Source organism: Lagenorhynchus albirostris, chromosome 13, assembly GCF_949774975.1.
Source record: "Lagenorhynchus albirostris chromosome 13, mLagAlb1.1, whole genome shotgun sequence".
NCBI classification, from domain to species: domain Eukaryota; kingdom Metazoa; phylum Chordata; class Mammalia; order Artiodactyla; family Delphinidae; genus Lagenorhynchus; species Lagenorhynchus albirostris.
Window position 1 is genome coordinate 66,655,114 of NC_083107.1, and position 17,845 is coordinate 66,672,958.

At 48.8% G+C, this 17,845-nt stretch overlaps 1 protein-coding gene across 1 annotated transcript in view; it reads left to right on the plus strand.

The window, feature by feature from the left end:
* Positions 1-17,845, plus strand: part of ALK (ALK receptor tyrosine kinase) — a 713,856-nt gene that overhangs the window by 622,639 nt on the left and 73,372 nt on the right. Inside the window, exons 11-12 of the mRNA XM_060168966.1 lie at positions 12,355-12,449; positions 12,620-12,748. Coding sequence (XP_060024949.1) covers positions 12,355-12,449; positions 12,620-12,748 — 224 coding nt within the window. The remainder of the gene's footprint in view (positions 1-12,354; positions 12,450-12,619; positions 12,749-17,845) is intronic.

Here is a 17,845-nt window from a genome sequence, read left to right on the forward strand (position 1 = left end):
GTGGCCTCATAGAATGAGTTTGGGAGTGTTCCTTCCTCTGAAATTTTTTGGAAGCGTTTCAGAAGGATGGGTGTTAGCTCTTCTCTAAACGTTTGATAGAATTCACCTGTGAAGTCATCTGGTCCTGGACTTTTGTTTGTTGGAACATTTTTAATCACAGTTTCAATTTCATTCCTTGTGATTGGTCTGTTCATATTTTCTATTTCTTCCTGGTTCAGTCTTGGAAGGTTATACCTTTCTAAGAATTTGCCCATTTCTTCCAGGTTGTCCATTTTATTGGCATAGAGTTGCTTGTAGTAGTCTCTTAGGATGCTTTGTATTTCTGTTGGTGTCTGTTGTAACTTCGTTTTCATTTCTAATTTTATTGACTTGAGTCCTCTCTCTTTTTTTGATGAGTCTGACTAATGGTTTATCAATTTTGTTTATCTTCTCAAAGAACCAGCTTTAGTTTTATTGATCTTTGCTATAGTTTTCTTTGTTTCTATTTCATTTATTTCTGCTCTGATCTTTATGATTTCTTTCCTTCTGCTAACTTTGGGTTTTCTTTGTTCTTTTTTCTCTAGTTCCTTTAGGTGTAAGGTTAGATTCTTTATTTGAGATTTTTCTTGTTTCTTAAGGTAGGCTTCTATAGCTATAAACTTCCCTCTTAGAACTGCTTTTCCTGCATCCCATAGATTTTGCATTGTCATGTTTTCATTGTCATTTGTCTCTAGGTATTTTTTGATTTCCTCTTTGATTTCTTCCGTGATCTCTTGGTTATTTAGTAACATATTGTTTAGCCTCCATGTGTTTGTGTTTTTTACATTTTTTTCCCGGTAATTGATTTCTAATCTTATAGCATTGTGGTCAGAAAAGATGCTTGATATGATTTCAGTTTTCTTAAATTTACTGAGGCTTGTTTTGTGACCCAAGATGGGATCTATCCTGGAGAATGTTCCGTGCGCACTTGAGAAGAAAGTGTAATCTGCTGTTTTTGGATGGAATGTTCTATAAATATCAATTAAATCTATCTGGTCTATTGTGTCATTTAAAGCTTGTGTTTCCTTATTAATTTTCTGTTTGGATGATCTGTCCATTGGTGTTAAGTGAGGTGTTAAAGTCCCCTACTATTATTGTGTTACTGTCAATTTCCTCTTTTATAGCTGTTAGCAGTTGCCTTATGTATTGGGGTGCTCCTACGTTGGGTGCATATGTATTTATATTTGTTATATCTTCTTCTTGGATTGATCCCTTGATCATTATGTAGTGTCCTTCCTTATTTCTTGTAATATTCTTTATTTTAAAGTCTATTTTATCTGCTATGAGTATTGCTACTCCAGCTTTCTTTTGATTTCCACTTGCATGGAATATCTTTTTCCATCCCCTCACTTTCAGTCTGTATGTGTCCCTAGGTCTGAAGTGGGTCTCTTGTAGACAGCATATATATGGGTCTTGTTTTTGTATCCATTCAGTGAGCCTGTGTCTTTTGGTTGGAGCATTTAATCCATTCGCGTTTTAGGTAATTATCGATATGTATGTTCCTATTACCATTTTCTTAATTGTTTTGGGATTTTGTTTTGCTTTGTTTTGTTTTTGCGGTATGCAGGCCTCTCACTGTCACAGCCTCTTCCATTGCGGAGCACAGGCTCCGGATGCGCGGGCTCAGTGGCCATGGCTCATGGGCCCAGCCACTCCGCGGCATGTGGGATCTTCCCAGATGGGGCACGAACCTGTGTCCCCTGCATCAGCAGGCAGACTCTCAACCACTGCACCACCAGGGAAGCCCTGGGTTTGTTTTTGTAGGTCTTTTTCTTCTCTTGTGTTTCCCACTTTGAAAAGTTCTTTTAGCATTTGTTGTAGAGCTGGTTTTGTGGTGCTGAATTCTCTTGGCTTTTGCTTGTCTGTAAAGCATTTGATTTCTCCATCGAATGTGAATGAGATCCTTGCTGGGTAGAGTAATCTTGGTTGTAGGTTCTTCCCTTTCATCACTTTAAGTATATCATGCCACTCCCTTCTGGCTTGTAGAGTTTCTGCTGAGAAATCAGCTCTGTTAACTTTTGGGAGTTTCCTTGTATGTTATTTGTCATTTTTCCCTTGCTGCTTTCAATAATTTTTCTTTGCCTTTAATTTTTGCCAATTTGATTACTATGTGTCTCTGTGTTTTTCTCCTTGGATTTATCCTGTATGGGACTCTCTGTGCTTCCTGGACTTAGGTGACTATTTCCTATCCCATGTTAGGGAAGTTTTCGACTATAATCTCTTCAAATATTTTCTCAGGTCCTTTCTCTCTCTTCTCCTTTTGGAACCCCTATAATACGAATGTTGTTGCGTTTAATGTTGTCCCAGAGGTCTCTTAGGCTGTCTTCATTTCTTTTCACTCTTTTTTCTTTATTCTGTTCTGCAGCAGTGAATTCCACCACTCTGTCTTCCAGGTCACTTATCCGTTCTTCTGCCTCAGTTATTCTGCTACTGATTCCTTTTAGTGTAGTTTTCATTTCAGTTATTGTATTGTTCATCTCTGTTTGTTTGTTCTTTAATTCTTCTAGGTCTGTGTTAAACATTTCTTGCATCTTCTCAATCTTTGCCTCCATTCTTTTTCTGAGGTCCTGGATCATCTTCACTATCATTCTGAATTCTTTTTCTGGAAGGTTGCCTATCTCCACTTCAGTTAGTTGTTTTTCTGGGGTTTTATCTTGTTCCTACATCTCGTACATAGCCCGCTGCCTTTTCATATTGTCTACCTTTCTGTGAATGTGGTTTTTGTTCCACAGGCTGCAGGATTGTGGTCTCTCAAGGTAATTTTGAAGGACAGCACCAATTCAAATACTGTCTTGATGTGTACTTAAAAGTTATCTCATTACTTTATATCTCCCTCGTATAACTGGTTTTCTCCATTCTCTCCCCACTTCATCAGCTTCCCGCCTCCCCCCGCCATTCAACTGCCACTCCTTCTGTTGGAATTAATTCTACCTTTTCTCAAAATGGAAGAAACGCAAGTTCTCTCCCTTTATTCTAATTGTCAGTCTCTTGCAGGGACATACCCTAATTTTCCTCTTTATAATTATATATCCTAATAAATTAAGCACAATCCTCCCACACCATCCTAAGCTTTGACATGCTTACAGTGCAGAAGCAGATGCTAAGTTCAACTCATTACGAGATGGATTTGGAAACACCGTGAATCAAGCCATGCCCTACAAATCACTGCAATCGTACCGCCAAATAGAACGTACATAACTTATCACACGTATGTAGGCTCTATTCCCCAGGACTATCACTGTAGAGGCTTTTAGCCACACAGTTTAACAAGAAGAAAATGTTCCCTCTGGAGACATTTAGATTTCTGTTCCCTTTGCATCCTTGGTCCTAATGACAAGTGGTGTGTTTCACAAAGGCATCTTTCAAATGGGATTAATTAGACTGAGAGTTATGGCTTCATGTACTTAGACCAAAAACTCCTCAGAGTCAAGATTTTTCTCCTAGTCCATTCTTGTTTCTCATTCACAGAATCCCTGTTTTATATACACAATACTTTCTCTTTGTGTAGCATCTTCTGTGTTGAGAAGGGCATTAGAGGGACATTTTCATTACTTATTCTTACCTGAGTAGAGAAGTACTCTACTCAGTGAGTGAAAATCCAAAGTGGAGATCCAGAGATTTCTAATGAACATTAGTTTGCAGGTCTAGTTACGCCCCTGAAAGAGTTGTGTTTGATTCCTATTTTTGTAAGTTGAATCACAGCTTCCTCATAGAGCCATGGAAGTTATAAATGATGATGATTAGAGCTAGCATTTGTTGAGTCCTCACTGCATGGCAGTCACTATAACAAGTACTTAAAATACATTATCTCATTTCATCCTTAAAACAGTCCCTTGGGGGTAGATACTATAATTAATCCCTTTTGTATAAGAGGAAACTGAGGTCTAAAGAGGTGAAATAATTTTCTCTTGATCCTGAGGCTAGTCCGCTTCCTATGTACATGTGTGAAGAAATGAAAGCACAGTGCTTGGCATATAGTTGAAAACTTGGTATATAGTAGCCATTACAATTAACAAAATATTTTGGTTTGGGGATTTTTTTAGGCCACACCTCTTACTCATTTTGAGTTAGTTTCCTTTGCTTCATCCACCCCCTGAGATCCATTGTCTTAATTCCCCACCACCAGCTCCTGCTAGAGACCTCCCCCGACCCAGCCCCACCCTGCCTGCCTTCCTTCTCTCACACCTCCAGCGGGGCAGCATCACAAGCCCAGGGAGATTCTCCACTCTTCCTTCCAGAGAACACCATCAGGATAAGCAGAGGCTTCGAGACAGGAATGGGGTTTTTTTGTTTTGTTTTGTTTGTTTGTTTTTTGCGGTACACGAGCCTCTCACTGCTGTGGCCTCTCCCGTCGCGGAGCACAGGCTCCGGATGCGCAGGCTCAGCGGCCATGGCTCACGGGCCCAGCCGCTCCGCGGCATGTGGGATCTTCCCGGACCGGGGCACGAACCCGCGTCCCCTGCATCGGCAGGCGGACTCTCAACCACTGCGCCACCAGGGAAGCCCCGAGACAGGGATGTTTTATGTGCGTTCAAGAATAGCCAAGTAGGCTGTGTCAGAGAATCCTGAGCCGTCTCCTTGGAGAGGGTGGCTGTGGATATTAGGTCAAGTATCTTGGACTCTGGGCTGTGGGGAATAGAGAGCCATGAGCAAAGCGATGCGATGGAGGATGGGAAACTGAGATTGAAGACTGTTGGAGGCTCTTGTGAGGGACCAAACATTATCTGAGCCTCAGAGTGGAGCTCAGAAAGGGAGAAGAGGAGCTGCAGGAGGCGCTGCCTACCAAATGGCACCATCAGCCTGGGACAGGCTTGGGTCAGGCCTCCAAGAAGAGGGAGAGAGTGGCTGGGGTCTTAGCAATGCAGTGTGCAACCAGGCATTGACATATACAAATCAAACATTCATAACTCTGGAAGGATCTGGCCTTGTTTCTTTCTCAGAAAACATCCCAGATCATTGGAGCAAGGAGTAGATTAGCAGCTCTGAGCTTTAAATCCTATTTCTAACACTGATTTACTGTGATGTTTGGAACAAGTTGTTGCTTTTGATTGCTACATTTCCACAATCAAGAGTGCAAAACAGTGAGACAGATCCGGCCTGTGAGGCTGGTTTAAGAAGTAGTTGCTCAAAACAGCAATAAGTGGAGCCCTTTAGAATAACAGGATGTTCAGATCTGCTCGAGATTTTATTGGTCATATCCACAGCTCAGTTTACAAGAAAAAGGCATACATTTTTCTTAACTCTTAGTGCCTCTGAAAATGTAGCCCTGTGTTCTCAGCCCCTTCTCTTCCCAGGCACAAGGTCTGTTGCTATTTGAAGCAAAGCAGCTGGATTTCCAGCCGCCTGATTGACTTCCCACCCACACCTTCAACCTGGCTCCCAACCCTACACCTCACTCCTGAGTGATTCTCCTGTCCACAGCACTACCATTCTTTTCTAGGCATTCAGTTCTTCAGTCTTCCTTGACTTCTCTCACTGCCCAGATTCAATGTTTTCTCAAGTTGTGTAGACTCTAGCTCTATGGGGGCAGAACCAATAGGGACTTTACAAATCTCATGGTCAGAGAATAATATGAATTACAAGTCTGTCTGTATTCCTCAAGGTCAAGTTCCATGTCTTACACATCTCTATACTCCCAGCTACAGACACAGTGCCTGACTCATAGAAGGTGCTCAAATAATCTTTGCTTGAAGGCAGAGGAGGAGATATGTAACTTATAATACTGCCCGAGGAAGTACAGATTTCTAATAAAAAATAATACAAAACAGGAACAACAAACTAGAATCTCCCATACTGAAGAAGGGCTTCCAATATGAAAATACTCATATTACATAGATTTTAAAAAACCATAGGTGCACCTGACAAGTTTCAGTGACTTGCCCAGGGTCCCACCAAGTATACAGCCCATTCTTCACCCCACTTTACCTTTTGAGACTCTGCTTCCACCACGCAGAGAAGGCTGCTACTTCACCCTCATAAAGATATTTGTGTTAGGGAGAAGGGAACCAGCAACCACCCTTTCCCTGGATCTCCTCTCCATGGGGAGGGCCGCCATCTCTGGCACCATCTGAGCCCTCCAAGCCACAGGCTAGCACAGCAGCAGTGGGTAGAGGATGAGGCCAGTGTTGGAAATGTCTGTGTGTCCTGAGAAAGGTGGAGCGGGTGTCCCAGTCTTTCTGAGATGAGTGGGTATAGGCGCTTTCTGGCTCTGAGGGGCTGATTGTACTTCACCAGTAGTATGGAGGACATAAGAGGCTAAGCGAGATTAAAAGAGTTTGGATGGTTCTGCAAGGGATGGCAAAAAAAAGTGGCTGGGAAAGCAAGAGGCCCGGGTTCCCATCTTCCCTCTGCTACTGTCTCCCTGTGTGACCTGGCAAGTCAGATGATGCTCCCAGGAGGTCCCTGCCCTTCCTTCTTCAGCTCTCTTCTTATGCTGGTGCCCCCAGAGATAATCTAGCCTCAGTAACTCAGAAGGGGACCTCAAGCCCAAGAAGCTCGCTCTCATGCTCGCTCGCGCTCTCTCTCTCTCTCTCTCTCTCTCTCTCTCCCCCTCTCCCTCTCCCTCTCCACCTCTCCCTGGGGAAAGTACATTAATTCTCCTCCCTTGGGGCACTTGACACACTCGAGCCTGTGGGGCAGGTTTTTTTGTGCACAGATACCTCCCGATGGGCCAGGGCTCCAGGAAGCAAGATTTCCCTTTCACCTTTCCCCTGAAAGCCTGGGGCCCAGGGATAGCTCAATATATGGGACACAGAATGAGAGAATGAAAGAGCAAAATGGGAACTTGCTGGAGAAGGGCTTCTCCCCACAGTCTGGCAGAACATCCTTGTCGTGGGCCTTTCCGATAGGAGGCAAGCCAGAGCAAATGTGGGCACCAGATCCTTAAGAGTCAGCCTCCAAAATGAGCAGAGACAGCCAGTGCCTGGAAGGCTGGGACTGGGAAGGTTGGAGCGTTCTCCATGCTTGCTCAGCTGGACAGAAGATTCATTTTCTCCCCTATTTCACCGCAAAGCGCTCTCTCACAGAAGCCACATTCACTGTGAAAGATCTCTGTAGCCCTTGGCAGCCCTGGAATCGCTCTGTAATGACTTTTCCCCTCTCTGTTCTTGATGTCATTATGCCCAGAGGGGAGACCATGTCAGGAGATGGTAAATTACTCTGCGAGTGGGACTGCCGGGGAAGCAGGGGGCTCCCAACTGCTGAGTGTGGCCTAGAATGTCCAGCCCACCGCTGCTCTACCGTGCTGGAGCCAAAGACTCCTAGCCTCAGGGCACACGTGCCTGGCCCTGGCCGCGTCGATCCTAGCCAAGGCTGGTCCAGGCACCCAAGGCTGGCCATCAGCCCTTCTTCCACTGGTAACTGAAGTCAATTACGCAGATAATAGGATGGACGCAGCAGGGCTTTGTCATCACATACATCGTTCTAATAGAAATGCATACAGCGACCCGAGCTTTGCAACAGTCCATTTTAGAAGCCTTTTGCGGAGCAAGTCAACTGCACGGTGAGAACTGGAAGAAAGCGTGTCTCCTCAGCGTATCTGCCAGCCCCATCCTAAGCAGCCAGAGCCCGGAGAGCCCCAGCCGCAGAGAGGGATGCGGGACGCTCCCACCTCCCAAGCCCGCTGAATGGTCCACAGAGAAATCCAAGACGTGGTGCCTAGCCATCAAATGCCTGTCACCCAGCCCGCCCATTCTTTCTTCTCTCTCTCCAAAGCCTTCCTATTCCCTCAGTCCACATTCAGACGCACACCTTTTTGTCCGCTATTTAAAATCAGTAAGTGAACTTAATTAGGTTTGTCAATCCCTAAGGCTGGCAAGGTGGCAAGTAAGGCATTATATCCACCGTCCATTAACAATCTGTGCCCTGAACGAGGTTGTGTGTTTCTGAGCTCTGCGTGAGCTGCCTCCGCACCTCCCATGCAGACATCTGCCCCGTGGGTCTGGGCGGCACCTGATGCCAAGGCCGCCCCTCTACCCTGGCCCTCTGCCCCAACGGCCAGCTCACAGAAGCCCCCTGGGTCAGCTGTCAACAGGCCTCTCTGTAAAGCTAAACGAGACAGAGTCGGGGGGCTGTTCTTCATGCAAAGCCAGGCTCCAGCCAAGATCTCTAGCCAAGTCTGTGTTAGCAACAAGCTCCAAACCCCACTGGCTGGAAACGAGGGAAAAAGCAACGACCACCCAGGCAATCAAAAGCGTCTTCTTTGGAGAAAGAGAAAGCCCTGAGGAGGCGTGAACTGTGGAGGGGCAGGGAGTGAAATCCCCACGGCTGAGGGCCAGATGGAGGAATCTCAGCTGCCACGCTCTGAAGTGACACAGCTCAGTAAGGGAGCTGGACAAGCCCCAGAGAGCTGGCTTTTCCTTGTCCCTGACCAGGCTGCCCACAGGGAGGGAGAGGGAGGCTGTGCCGGCCCTGAGGCTCTGCTTCCTTTCCCCACACAGAGCTGAGGCTTTGGGGCAGCAGAGTAACCTGTGCACTTGTTAGAACCACCTGGCCCCTGCCATCCTGGCAGTAACGTGGCATGGACCTTGTTTTCTCTCAGACCCAGAGCAGTCCTCCTGGTATGTGCTAAGACCCAAGACCTGAAGCCGCGGCTGACTCTGGAGCGTGACTTGGTGTCTGCACTTAGATCGGAAAGACTCTGAGAGCCTTGAGGGAGTCTCACCCATCTCCAGCTAGGAGAGGGCAAGCAGAGCCAGGAACAAACTCTCCTTCACCTGAGGTTCAGGCAAAGATGCTCTGCGAGGTACCATCCAAAGTAGAGAAGGCTGGGTCTGGGGGGCCCTGATCGCCACCTGGTCTCCTGGCTAGTGGTCCCACAGAAAAGAAGCTCCTAGGTTGGGTCTTCTGTGCCCTCCCTGCCCCATCATCCCCAGACCCCACTCCCCAACTGCCTCTGCTTCACGCCCCCCCCCCCCACTTCCCAGCCTGACCCACCTTTGTCCCACCTGTCCCCTCCCTGCATCCTCCAGAGTCTGGAGCATTTGGGGGAGGGTTGGCAGCATGGCCTCCTGGGTGGACAGAGGCAGCATCACATGTTTACATCTGATTCGGCATCTGACTGAGTCTTCCCTGATTGTTATGAGTGTTCCTGACTCAAAATATGTGCAATTCCCAGTGTCAGTCAAACTCTTTGAGACAGGAGCTGCCACTGCCGTTGCCTTGCGGAGCGCTTTAGAAACTCTTCTATTTAGGAACCATTCCAGCACCAGCTCGCATCGTGCCATCCATGCTAAGAGGCCCAGTGGCTGGTTGAGAACTTTGCAGCTCTAATCTCTCAGTAATAAGGAGGAAGGCAAGAGAGGGGCAGGGAGAGCAGAGAGGGAAAGGGAGACATCCATTTAGGGGAAGAGATCAGTTAGGGGGAAACAGGGGTTTTCGGCCCTCTCCCCCATGCTCGATAGGCACACAGGTGTAACTTACTTTCTCATGTTCCCCAGGCCCTCCTGGAAAGTACTCCCATGATGCACCTCAGCACTGAAATCGGTGCCTGGCCTGGCCCCTTGGCCTATGGAGGACAGTCTAGGAGATGATGAGCCTGAGTGGAGAATTGGAAAGGTGGACGGAGGGCCCCTTACCCGCTGCTGTGCAGGAGCGTCGGGCAGATTTGCCTCCCTTGTTCCACCAGGGAACGTGATTCTTTCTAGTCACCCTCTCCAAGTAGCTCTAAGCACCTGTTTTCTTGCTGCCTGGGAGCAGTCTCTCCCTAACCCTGGCAACTGCTGTAAAGAGAACGAGACGGCAATATTAGGGCGCTTGTTTGCCCCTTGAGAATCCCAGGTCTGGCTGTGCCTGGGGGTTACACAGGCTCCAGCTAGGAGTTCATCTGTAGACCACGTCCCCTGTGGAGATCCAGGAAAACCACACCTCTGACCTCGCCAAGACTCGTGGAGAAGCCCAGTGCAGGTGTACTCCCCATCTCCGCGGCCTGGTGGAATTCTCCCTTCCCCTGAGTTCTCAGAGCATCTTACCGGCACCTCTCACGTGGTATCCACCTCCTTCTAACTGATTCTACACCGACATAGACACCCTTTGTCTCTCCACTGGTCAGCAAGCAACTTGAATTCCGCATCTTGTCTGATTTGTTTTAGAATCCCTTGTAGGTCTGAAGTAGGACCCAATACACATATGTGAGAGGCGTACGTGAAACGAAAATCCTCTCAGTGGGTGCTTGTCAAGTTGGGTGGGTTCGACGCCTCCTGCACAGTCATCCACCCAGAGCAGGATCTGGGGATTCTCCACGGGGCACTCTTCTTTCCAAGCCCAGCCAACCACAGCCCTCTGTACCAGTCTATCCTAATGGAGGCACGTGGGCCCCATCATGGGGAATACGGCCTGAAGGCGCCAGTGCGGTTGACATGAGTACAGCAGGTTCAGGCATTGCCTCTTCAGAATCAAACCAGGTTTGGGCCCCCTAATCGTGACTTTCAAGTAAGAAGGATTATTTGTGATCGACCGGATTTCATAAGACAGGTAAAGGCATAGACGGATGTACGGAGTAGCTTGGTTAAGAATAATTGATCACAAAAACACTATTTAGATAAAAGTTTGATTTTGTTTTCAAGTCTTTCCCCCACAAGAGGCAGTAATTCTTCGCTGGTCCCAGCATTGAGCCCTTCTACGTGTGGATCAGAGGCCATCCGCTCACGGGCACGGTGGGGGCTTCCAGCCTCTGTGGCAGTTCACGCACTGACTGTAAAGCTTTGCTGCGCTCACTGCAAATCATAAGCAGACATTCTTTCTCCTCAGGTTTCTTTCCTTTGTGTCTCTCCTCCCTCTGCTAAGGCTGTTTCCTGTGTTTGCTCTGCTCTCTTTGCCCCGCCTTCTGCATGCTGTCAATCTCCCACTCCTGCCAGCGCTTCTGTGTTCTGCTCTTGCTACCCCACACTGCCAACTCCACTGTCTGAGTTCCCTCTCCCCTTTTGTTTTACCAGCATTTTTGAACTATAATTTGCATACCATCAATTCACCTGTTTTAAGTGTGCACATCAATGACTTTTAGCAAATGTACAGAGTTGTGCAAAGAACACCACAATCCAGTTGCAGAATGTTTTCATCCCCCCAAAAAGAACTCTTGTGTTGGTTTACAGTCAATACTGTTCTCCTTCCCAGGAAACCGCTAATCTGCTTTCAATCTCTATAGATTTGCCTCTTCTATACGTTTCATATACATGGGAAAATGTAGATGAATAGTGTCGTGAGGCCTTTAATTACCATCTGGCTTCTTTAACTTAGCGTAATGTTTTTGAGGTCTATCCATTTTATAGCCTATAACCATGCCCGTTCTTTTATATTGGGGAGTAGCATTCCATTGTATGGCCACCGCATACGTGGTTTATCCAGTCACCCATTGGTGGGCATGGGTTGTCTCTCTTGATATTTTAACATCCACACCAGAGACCGTGCATGCTTCTGTGCAATCCAAGGTCATGCTGGATTGACTTTCTGAAAGGTGGGAGAGGGTTTTTAAGTTCTCAGGAAACTCACTTTACAGCAGGACAGGGCTGGCTATCTGAAGTCTTCCAGGAGGATGACTTCCCAGGAAACAGATGAACCAAAGGTATTTTCTATTTATCCCACTCTAAAGCCTTCCCTGGCCACAGTCCCAGGACCTGATCCTCCAAGGCTGTGAAAGAGATGGAAGGAAACAGTACGTCATGGGTTTACTGTTAACATTTATGGCCCCCTCCGTGTTGCTTACAAACACTCCCAGGGATCACACTCAAATCATTTAATATTTAACAATCAGTCGGGCACTGCAGAGACCAACCCCAGTCAGAACTGATACTGAGCAAGACATGGGTTCCTCGAGATCCCTCTCTGTGTGAGGAGTTAACCTTTCAGTTGCTGGATAATGAGGAATCCAGGGGGCTCCAGGGACAGAGCCATGCTGCCTGAGGCAATCAACAAGCAGAGGACACATGGGGGACAGAGGCGCTTTATCAGTTGGCACAGGAGCATCTCAATAGTTTAATAATGTCTTCAGCCCCGCCTGTGAGCACCAGCTGATACGAAGCCTAGCCCTTCTGCCCACCCTGCACACCCAGAACGCACAAGAGGTCTCCTCAGAGTATCCGGGAGTCCTGGTCTCAGACCCCAAGCTCCAAATTCCATTAACCTACAGAGCAGTCCCTCAGAAAGGGAAGTGCCCTGTGCTGGAGAAGCAGGGAGATGTTGACGGCTCCCCGCTCGCCGCCTCCCTGAGATTAGATGAGGCTGATAACAGCTACAGTTGCGAGCCGGGTCATCAGTGCACATTGGGATCATGCTGGACGTTGAATCCAGGACATGACCCACCCGCGTAGCTTCTCACACCCGCTCCTTTTCACACGCTTGCAGGTTCTGGTTGCAGATCGTTGCCTGGTGGGAACAAGGATCCAGAGCCACCGTGGCTTTCAACAATATCTCCATCAGCCTGGACTGCTACCTCACCAGTGAGTGCACCCTGTCCCCAGCACTTGCCCCCAACCCAGGCTATCCTGGGCCTCACAGTCCCTCTTAGACCCAAGCCCGTGGTCTCTGCCACCTTCCCCAGGGCGCGCTCATCTCTCTCCCTTAAACCGAACCTCACTTAACTCAGCCCGTGGGGTCTTCTCTTTTCTAGTTGGTGGGGAGGACAAGATGCTGCAGAATACGGCACCCAAGTCAAGAAATCTGTTTGAGGGAAACCCAAACAAGGAGACAAAACCCTGGGAAAGCACACCAAAAGAGAACCCCGTCTTTGACCCTACAGGTAAGGGTTCAACTTACATATCTGAGCAAAGTGATCTTATGTTGCAAAAGGTAGAAGAAAGATATGTGCTGTGATTGGGGTGGGGAGAGGTGTTCATAGAATAAAATAGTTGACCTTTAGAAAGAACATCACCTACACCCTGGCTAATGGGCTCCAAGAGGAAGCTGTTTGGTTGTCCTATTCCCTGGGGAAACGGAGCTTCTGAAAGTTGTGCAAAGGAGCAACTGTCCTCCATGGCTGGGAAGTACTCAGGCCCCGGCACAAACAGGGGAACCAAGCTGGTACCCTTCTCTCAACTCAGTCCTTCGAAACCACTCCCCACTTACTGAACAAAGCAAACCTTCCATCGATTTCTTCTCCTCATAAAGAGGGCTGGGCCCAAGGCCAAGGTTATCCGTTGCTCAAAGGCAGACTAGCTCATCAGTGGTAAAACCCCCAAAGCTTCAGGTTCACCGCATTTCCCCAGAGCTTGGCTCCCTTCTGAAGCTGTTTAGTTCAGCATCCCCTGCGCTGAAGGACTTCTCGTGGGGCCCTTGCTGCTTCACACATAGGCCTCTTCAGCCTCTGGCCCTGAACTGTGGGTGTGGCTTCTCATTAAGTTTTATTTGGGGCAATATGAGGATGATAGCCCAGGAGACGGCATTTCACGTAGCTCTGAGAGACTGCTCTGAAGAGGCGGGGGGACAGTCAGTGTATATGTGGTTTTGGTGAAGGGGGAGCACGCGCAGTGCAGCACACAGGACAGAAGGTTGCTGCTAGTCTCATGAAGGTTACAGCTAGCCACAAGGAGCAGACATCACCACGAAAGATTTTAGTGCTTTCTCTAGATATAAGGAGATGCAAGGATTGGGCTCATAAAATATTCTCCTGTGGCTTCCCTGGTGGCACAGTGGTTGAGAGTCCGCCTGCCGATGCAGGGGACACGGGTTCGTGCCCCGGTCCGGGAGGGTCCCACATACCGCGGAGCGGCTGGGCCCATGAGCCATGGCCGCTGAGCCTGCGCGTCCGGAGCCTGTGCTCTGCAACGGGAGAGGCCACAACAGTGAGAGGCCCGCGTACCGCAAAAAAAAAAAAAAAAAAAAATTCTCCTGAAAGTATCTAACTATTTGAAGGCCTGTTCTGCCAGTTTTTTTAGAGCACAGAGTGTCTCATTCCTGATCTACCCCCTGAATTCCTTTCAGGCTGACTGTTGAAGGTCAGCGGTCACAGCAGCTTATGATTTGATCCTGGTAGAAGTAGATGCCAAGTGCCAATTTGTAGTTGACAAGCTTAACCTAACTCAGAGCTTCTACCCGGGAGAGGCCCCTGGAGAGGAAGGGAGGGCTGGGGGCAGAGGGAAGGGGAAGGAAAGAACAGTCAGTGAGCACACCTGACCCTGGGCTGGGGCGTCTCACACATCTACTCCTCTAGTCCTCACTCTGGCCCAGGGTTCGCTGCTGTTATTAGAACTGCAGGGAGGAGAGCGATGATGGGGAAGAATGTAAACATCCCGCAGCTGGTAGGAAACGGGGCCCGGACGTAGCCCTGAAGTCTGCACTCTTCAGCCAACTGAGCTACTGCGAGTATCTAATTCTCCTATCAGAGATCAGCGCTGTAGACGGAAAAGAGCTGGGAGAGTGGCCCAGACGAGAGCCCCTGCATGATCAGTAAACAGATCTGCTCCCAGCCATCCCGACAAAGGACAGAGGAGGCCGTATAATAAGATTTTCTCCCCAAAGTTCAGCACTGTCAGTTTCTGCTGGGCTTGGAACAAGGGTGGCTGGTGGCATTTCCACTCTCCTCCCAGCAGGCTTTCGAGCAACTCCTAGAAATGCAAACGCCAGTTGGGTCTTCTGAAAACCGTCGCTCACAAAGCTTCCAAATTTCTAAATGCTCCTCACGTCCCCCAAGCCAGCCCTTCCCTCTGATGAGGGCCTGACCCTCTGGGTCTAGGGATTTCCTTGCGCCCAGCCCACGGGGCAGAGCTGAGCCTCTGTAGCATCCAGGCAGGGAATAGCCTGTCCAGGTGCTTCACGGAACATTCTCGGAAGCCTCTGAGTCACTTCACCTAATCAGATGAAGAAACTGAGAGAGAAATGGGGCAAGTATTAAGGCTGAGAAATTACGTTTGTCCGCTTTGCACATACAGTCACACTAACCATATGGTTGGATGATGCAATCACAGGCTGCAGAGCTCGTGCGCTCTCTCTCGCTCTCTCTCTCTCTCTCTCTCTCCCTCTCCCCCCGCCCCCCAGCAGTAATGACCACTGGGGTGAGGAGGTGAATGCAGGCTCTGTCACCTTCTCTCTCTCTAAAAGCCCAGGTAAGGACAGGCAGGACCCTCCCCCGACCCCGGGCCAGATGACTCTGCCTCGGCTTCCTAACCCATCTCTCCTCTTTCGAGCTTATATACTGTGTAGGAGGGCAGGATGGAATCAGCTCAGTTTACATGCAAACAAGCCCAACCCACAGGTATCCATAACTTGCAGAACCCTGGCATCAAGCCACAGTCTTGCCTTTGAGTTGGTTGGTGACAGTTGGTTTACTGTATTCTGAATACACATCTTTGCCAAAGGTTGGTGGGGAGACAATTAAAAATGTGTGGAAAAGAGCACTGGACCAGGAGTCAGAACTCCCGGCTGGCCTACACTAGCAAGCTGTGGTCCTAAGACAGGTCTCACCTCTGTCCGGCCTTCCATCCCCTCATCTGATGCCTGGGGCATGTCAGCAAACCCTCAGGTAACAGTTCGTGTTTGAGGGAATAACGCAAACACAGACAAAGGAGAGAAAACTGCTACTTTTGAAAATCAAGGTTGAAGTAGACAGTCTCCAGGTCCCTCGCCATCCCCAGCTCCATGGTTCTAAGAGCTGAGGGGATTTGGCATAAGGGAGCCAGAGCTCTCCTTGGCCCACTGCTAATGTGCCCAGAAGTGAGGGTGACGCACTGTCCATTTCCACACACACTCCTATGATTCAAGGACAGATGCCAATTCCAATGAGAAAGTTTTATGTGTTTCACATAAATTGATTGGGTCTATTTCTGCTAAATGCATTATCCGTTCACCACAGAACAACTATTAGAGTTAATAGAATTTGTAGCTAGAGCCATTATGCTCCAAGCACACCCTTCTGGGGATGACAGCGTTATTGGAAGGCAGGCTTCACGGGGCCTGGCCTCGCTCACTCAGAACTGTCTTCTCACTCACTGGGGGTCTTTGTTTCCATCAGAGCCTTTCGCACCTGCAGGCCCAGCCAGGCTCATTTCATACCCCTTAGTGAAGATGTACCAGTTCCTAAAGAAATGCATGTGTCTCATCCAGCTCCAGAAAATCCTATCGTCTTATCAGCTGTTGGCATTGCAGACAACCTCATGCCGGGTTGGAGGCACAGAGGCGGCCGGCATCCCTGCTGTCGCCGGGGCTCTTTACCGTGTGCCAGTTTTGAAGGCAGGAGGCCCCCAAGCATTGGGAGGACAGGCACCAAGTAAAGGTAGACGCCCCACTCACTCCAGCGGCACCTCAGAATAGACTCCTACGTTCATTGTATCATTAACAGCTTCTTGCAGAAATAACCAGTGACGAACTGGGACTGCATGAATGCAGCAGCGAGCAGGTTGGCTGTTGGGGACCTAGATCTGGCCCAGGGTTTCTCTGTGTCATCACGTCATCTGCTTCTGGTTACCTGGCTGGGGGAGGGAGGACCCACAAGCGCTCCTGGTTAAAATGCTGATTCCTGGGCCCCCCGGACCTGTGTAATCTTAATGTCTGAGAATGAGAGGTCAAGCTCTGCCTTTTTAACAAACTCACAAGGAAAACCTGGTTTGAAACAGAGTTTAGGAACCCCAGGCTGCAGCCCGACCTCCTCAATGCAGACGGGCGTGGACCTTGGGATGGAGAGGAGGCGGGCTCGAGGCCACACAGGATCCTCGAAGGGTTCAGCTCTCAGACAGTAAAGGCCTCGCCTCATGCGTCTCCTCGTTACACAACAATAATAACCACTATCACTGAGCACCGCCATGTGCTGGGCTCTTTCACGTGCATTATCTCATTTGCTCGTACTATAATATTGCCCCCCATTTACAGATGAGGAACTTGAGGCCCACAGAGAGGAAGTAACTTGCTCTAAGTTATACAAGTTGTGTAAAAGGTTAAAATCACATGCAAAGTAAAGTTTTCTAAGTCAAATAACATTTGGAAGGGCAAAGTTTCCTTCAAGAAACCTTAAAGGAATCCCACTGTTGAATGGGTCTTCTAGAGGAATCTCTCTTTGAAAAACCCTGAACTGAAAATGTCAGTTTTTGCTTAAACAGAGCACATAGGCATCTTCACTAATATTCAAAACAGCACACCAGGCGTACAATGCACCTCCGCACATGTAAGAAAGCTGATCATTGCAGCTAATTTGCGTCTCTCCGTGCACCCCAGCCTTCGTGGGTGCACATGAAAGGCACTTCTGTCAGCACCCGTTCAACTGCGGGGAGCCCCTCTTTGAGAGCTGGGCCGGCACGGGGCTGTAGATATAATCCTTGGAACCGTTCGGGCACTGGCCATTTCCCTGCTCAGCTGGCCTGCTGTTTAACCATGTGCTGCGCGTTCTCTCTTATCCACTGATTTTAGATTATCACCTATTTATAGCCAGAGTACTAGTGATAACGCGTGAAGCACCAGCTCTAACAAGGCTCGTGGGCCCCCAGTCACTGCGGCAGGCTCAGCGCTCTCCAATTAGGATGTCACTCTTCGTTTGGGTGCAGCTCCCTTCCCCAGGAGCTAGCGCGGCTGTGCTCCAGGGAGAGAGGTAGCTTGGAACTAATTCGTGACTCACAATCCCTGTTACTCATGTTAACAAGTCCCTCCCAGAGCAAGAGGCTTTGCAAGCTGGGGCGCCAGTCAGCATCCCCAGGAGCTGGCCGACACCAAGACCCAGGGGCAGCTTGGTGGCCGAGGGAGAAACAGCACTTCTGCAGGGACCCGGTGATGGTGGCAGGGAGGAACTGAAGGCTGGCTAAGAAGCCATGCTCCCTGAGCAGAGCACCCACTGGCAGCAGAGCTTCACGGGTTTGCAGACGGCCCCCTTCCCTCTGCACGCCCGTCTCCAGCTATTAAGCACACTAGGTGTCTC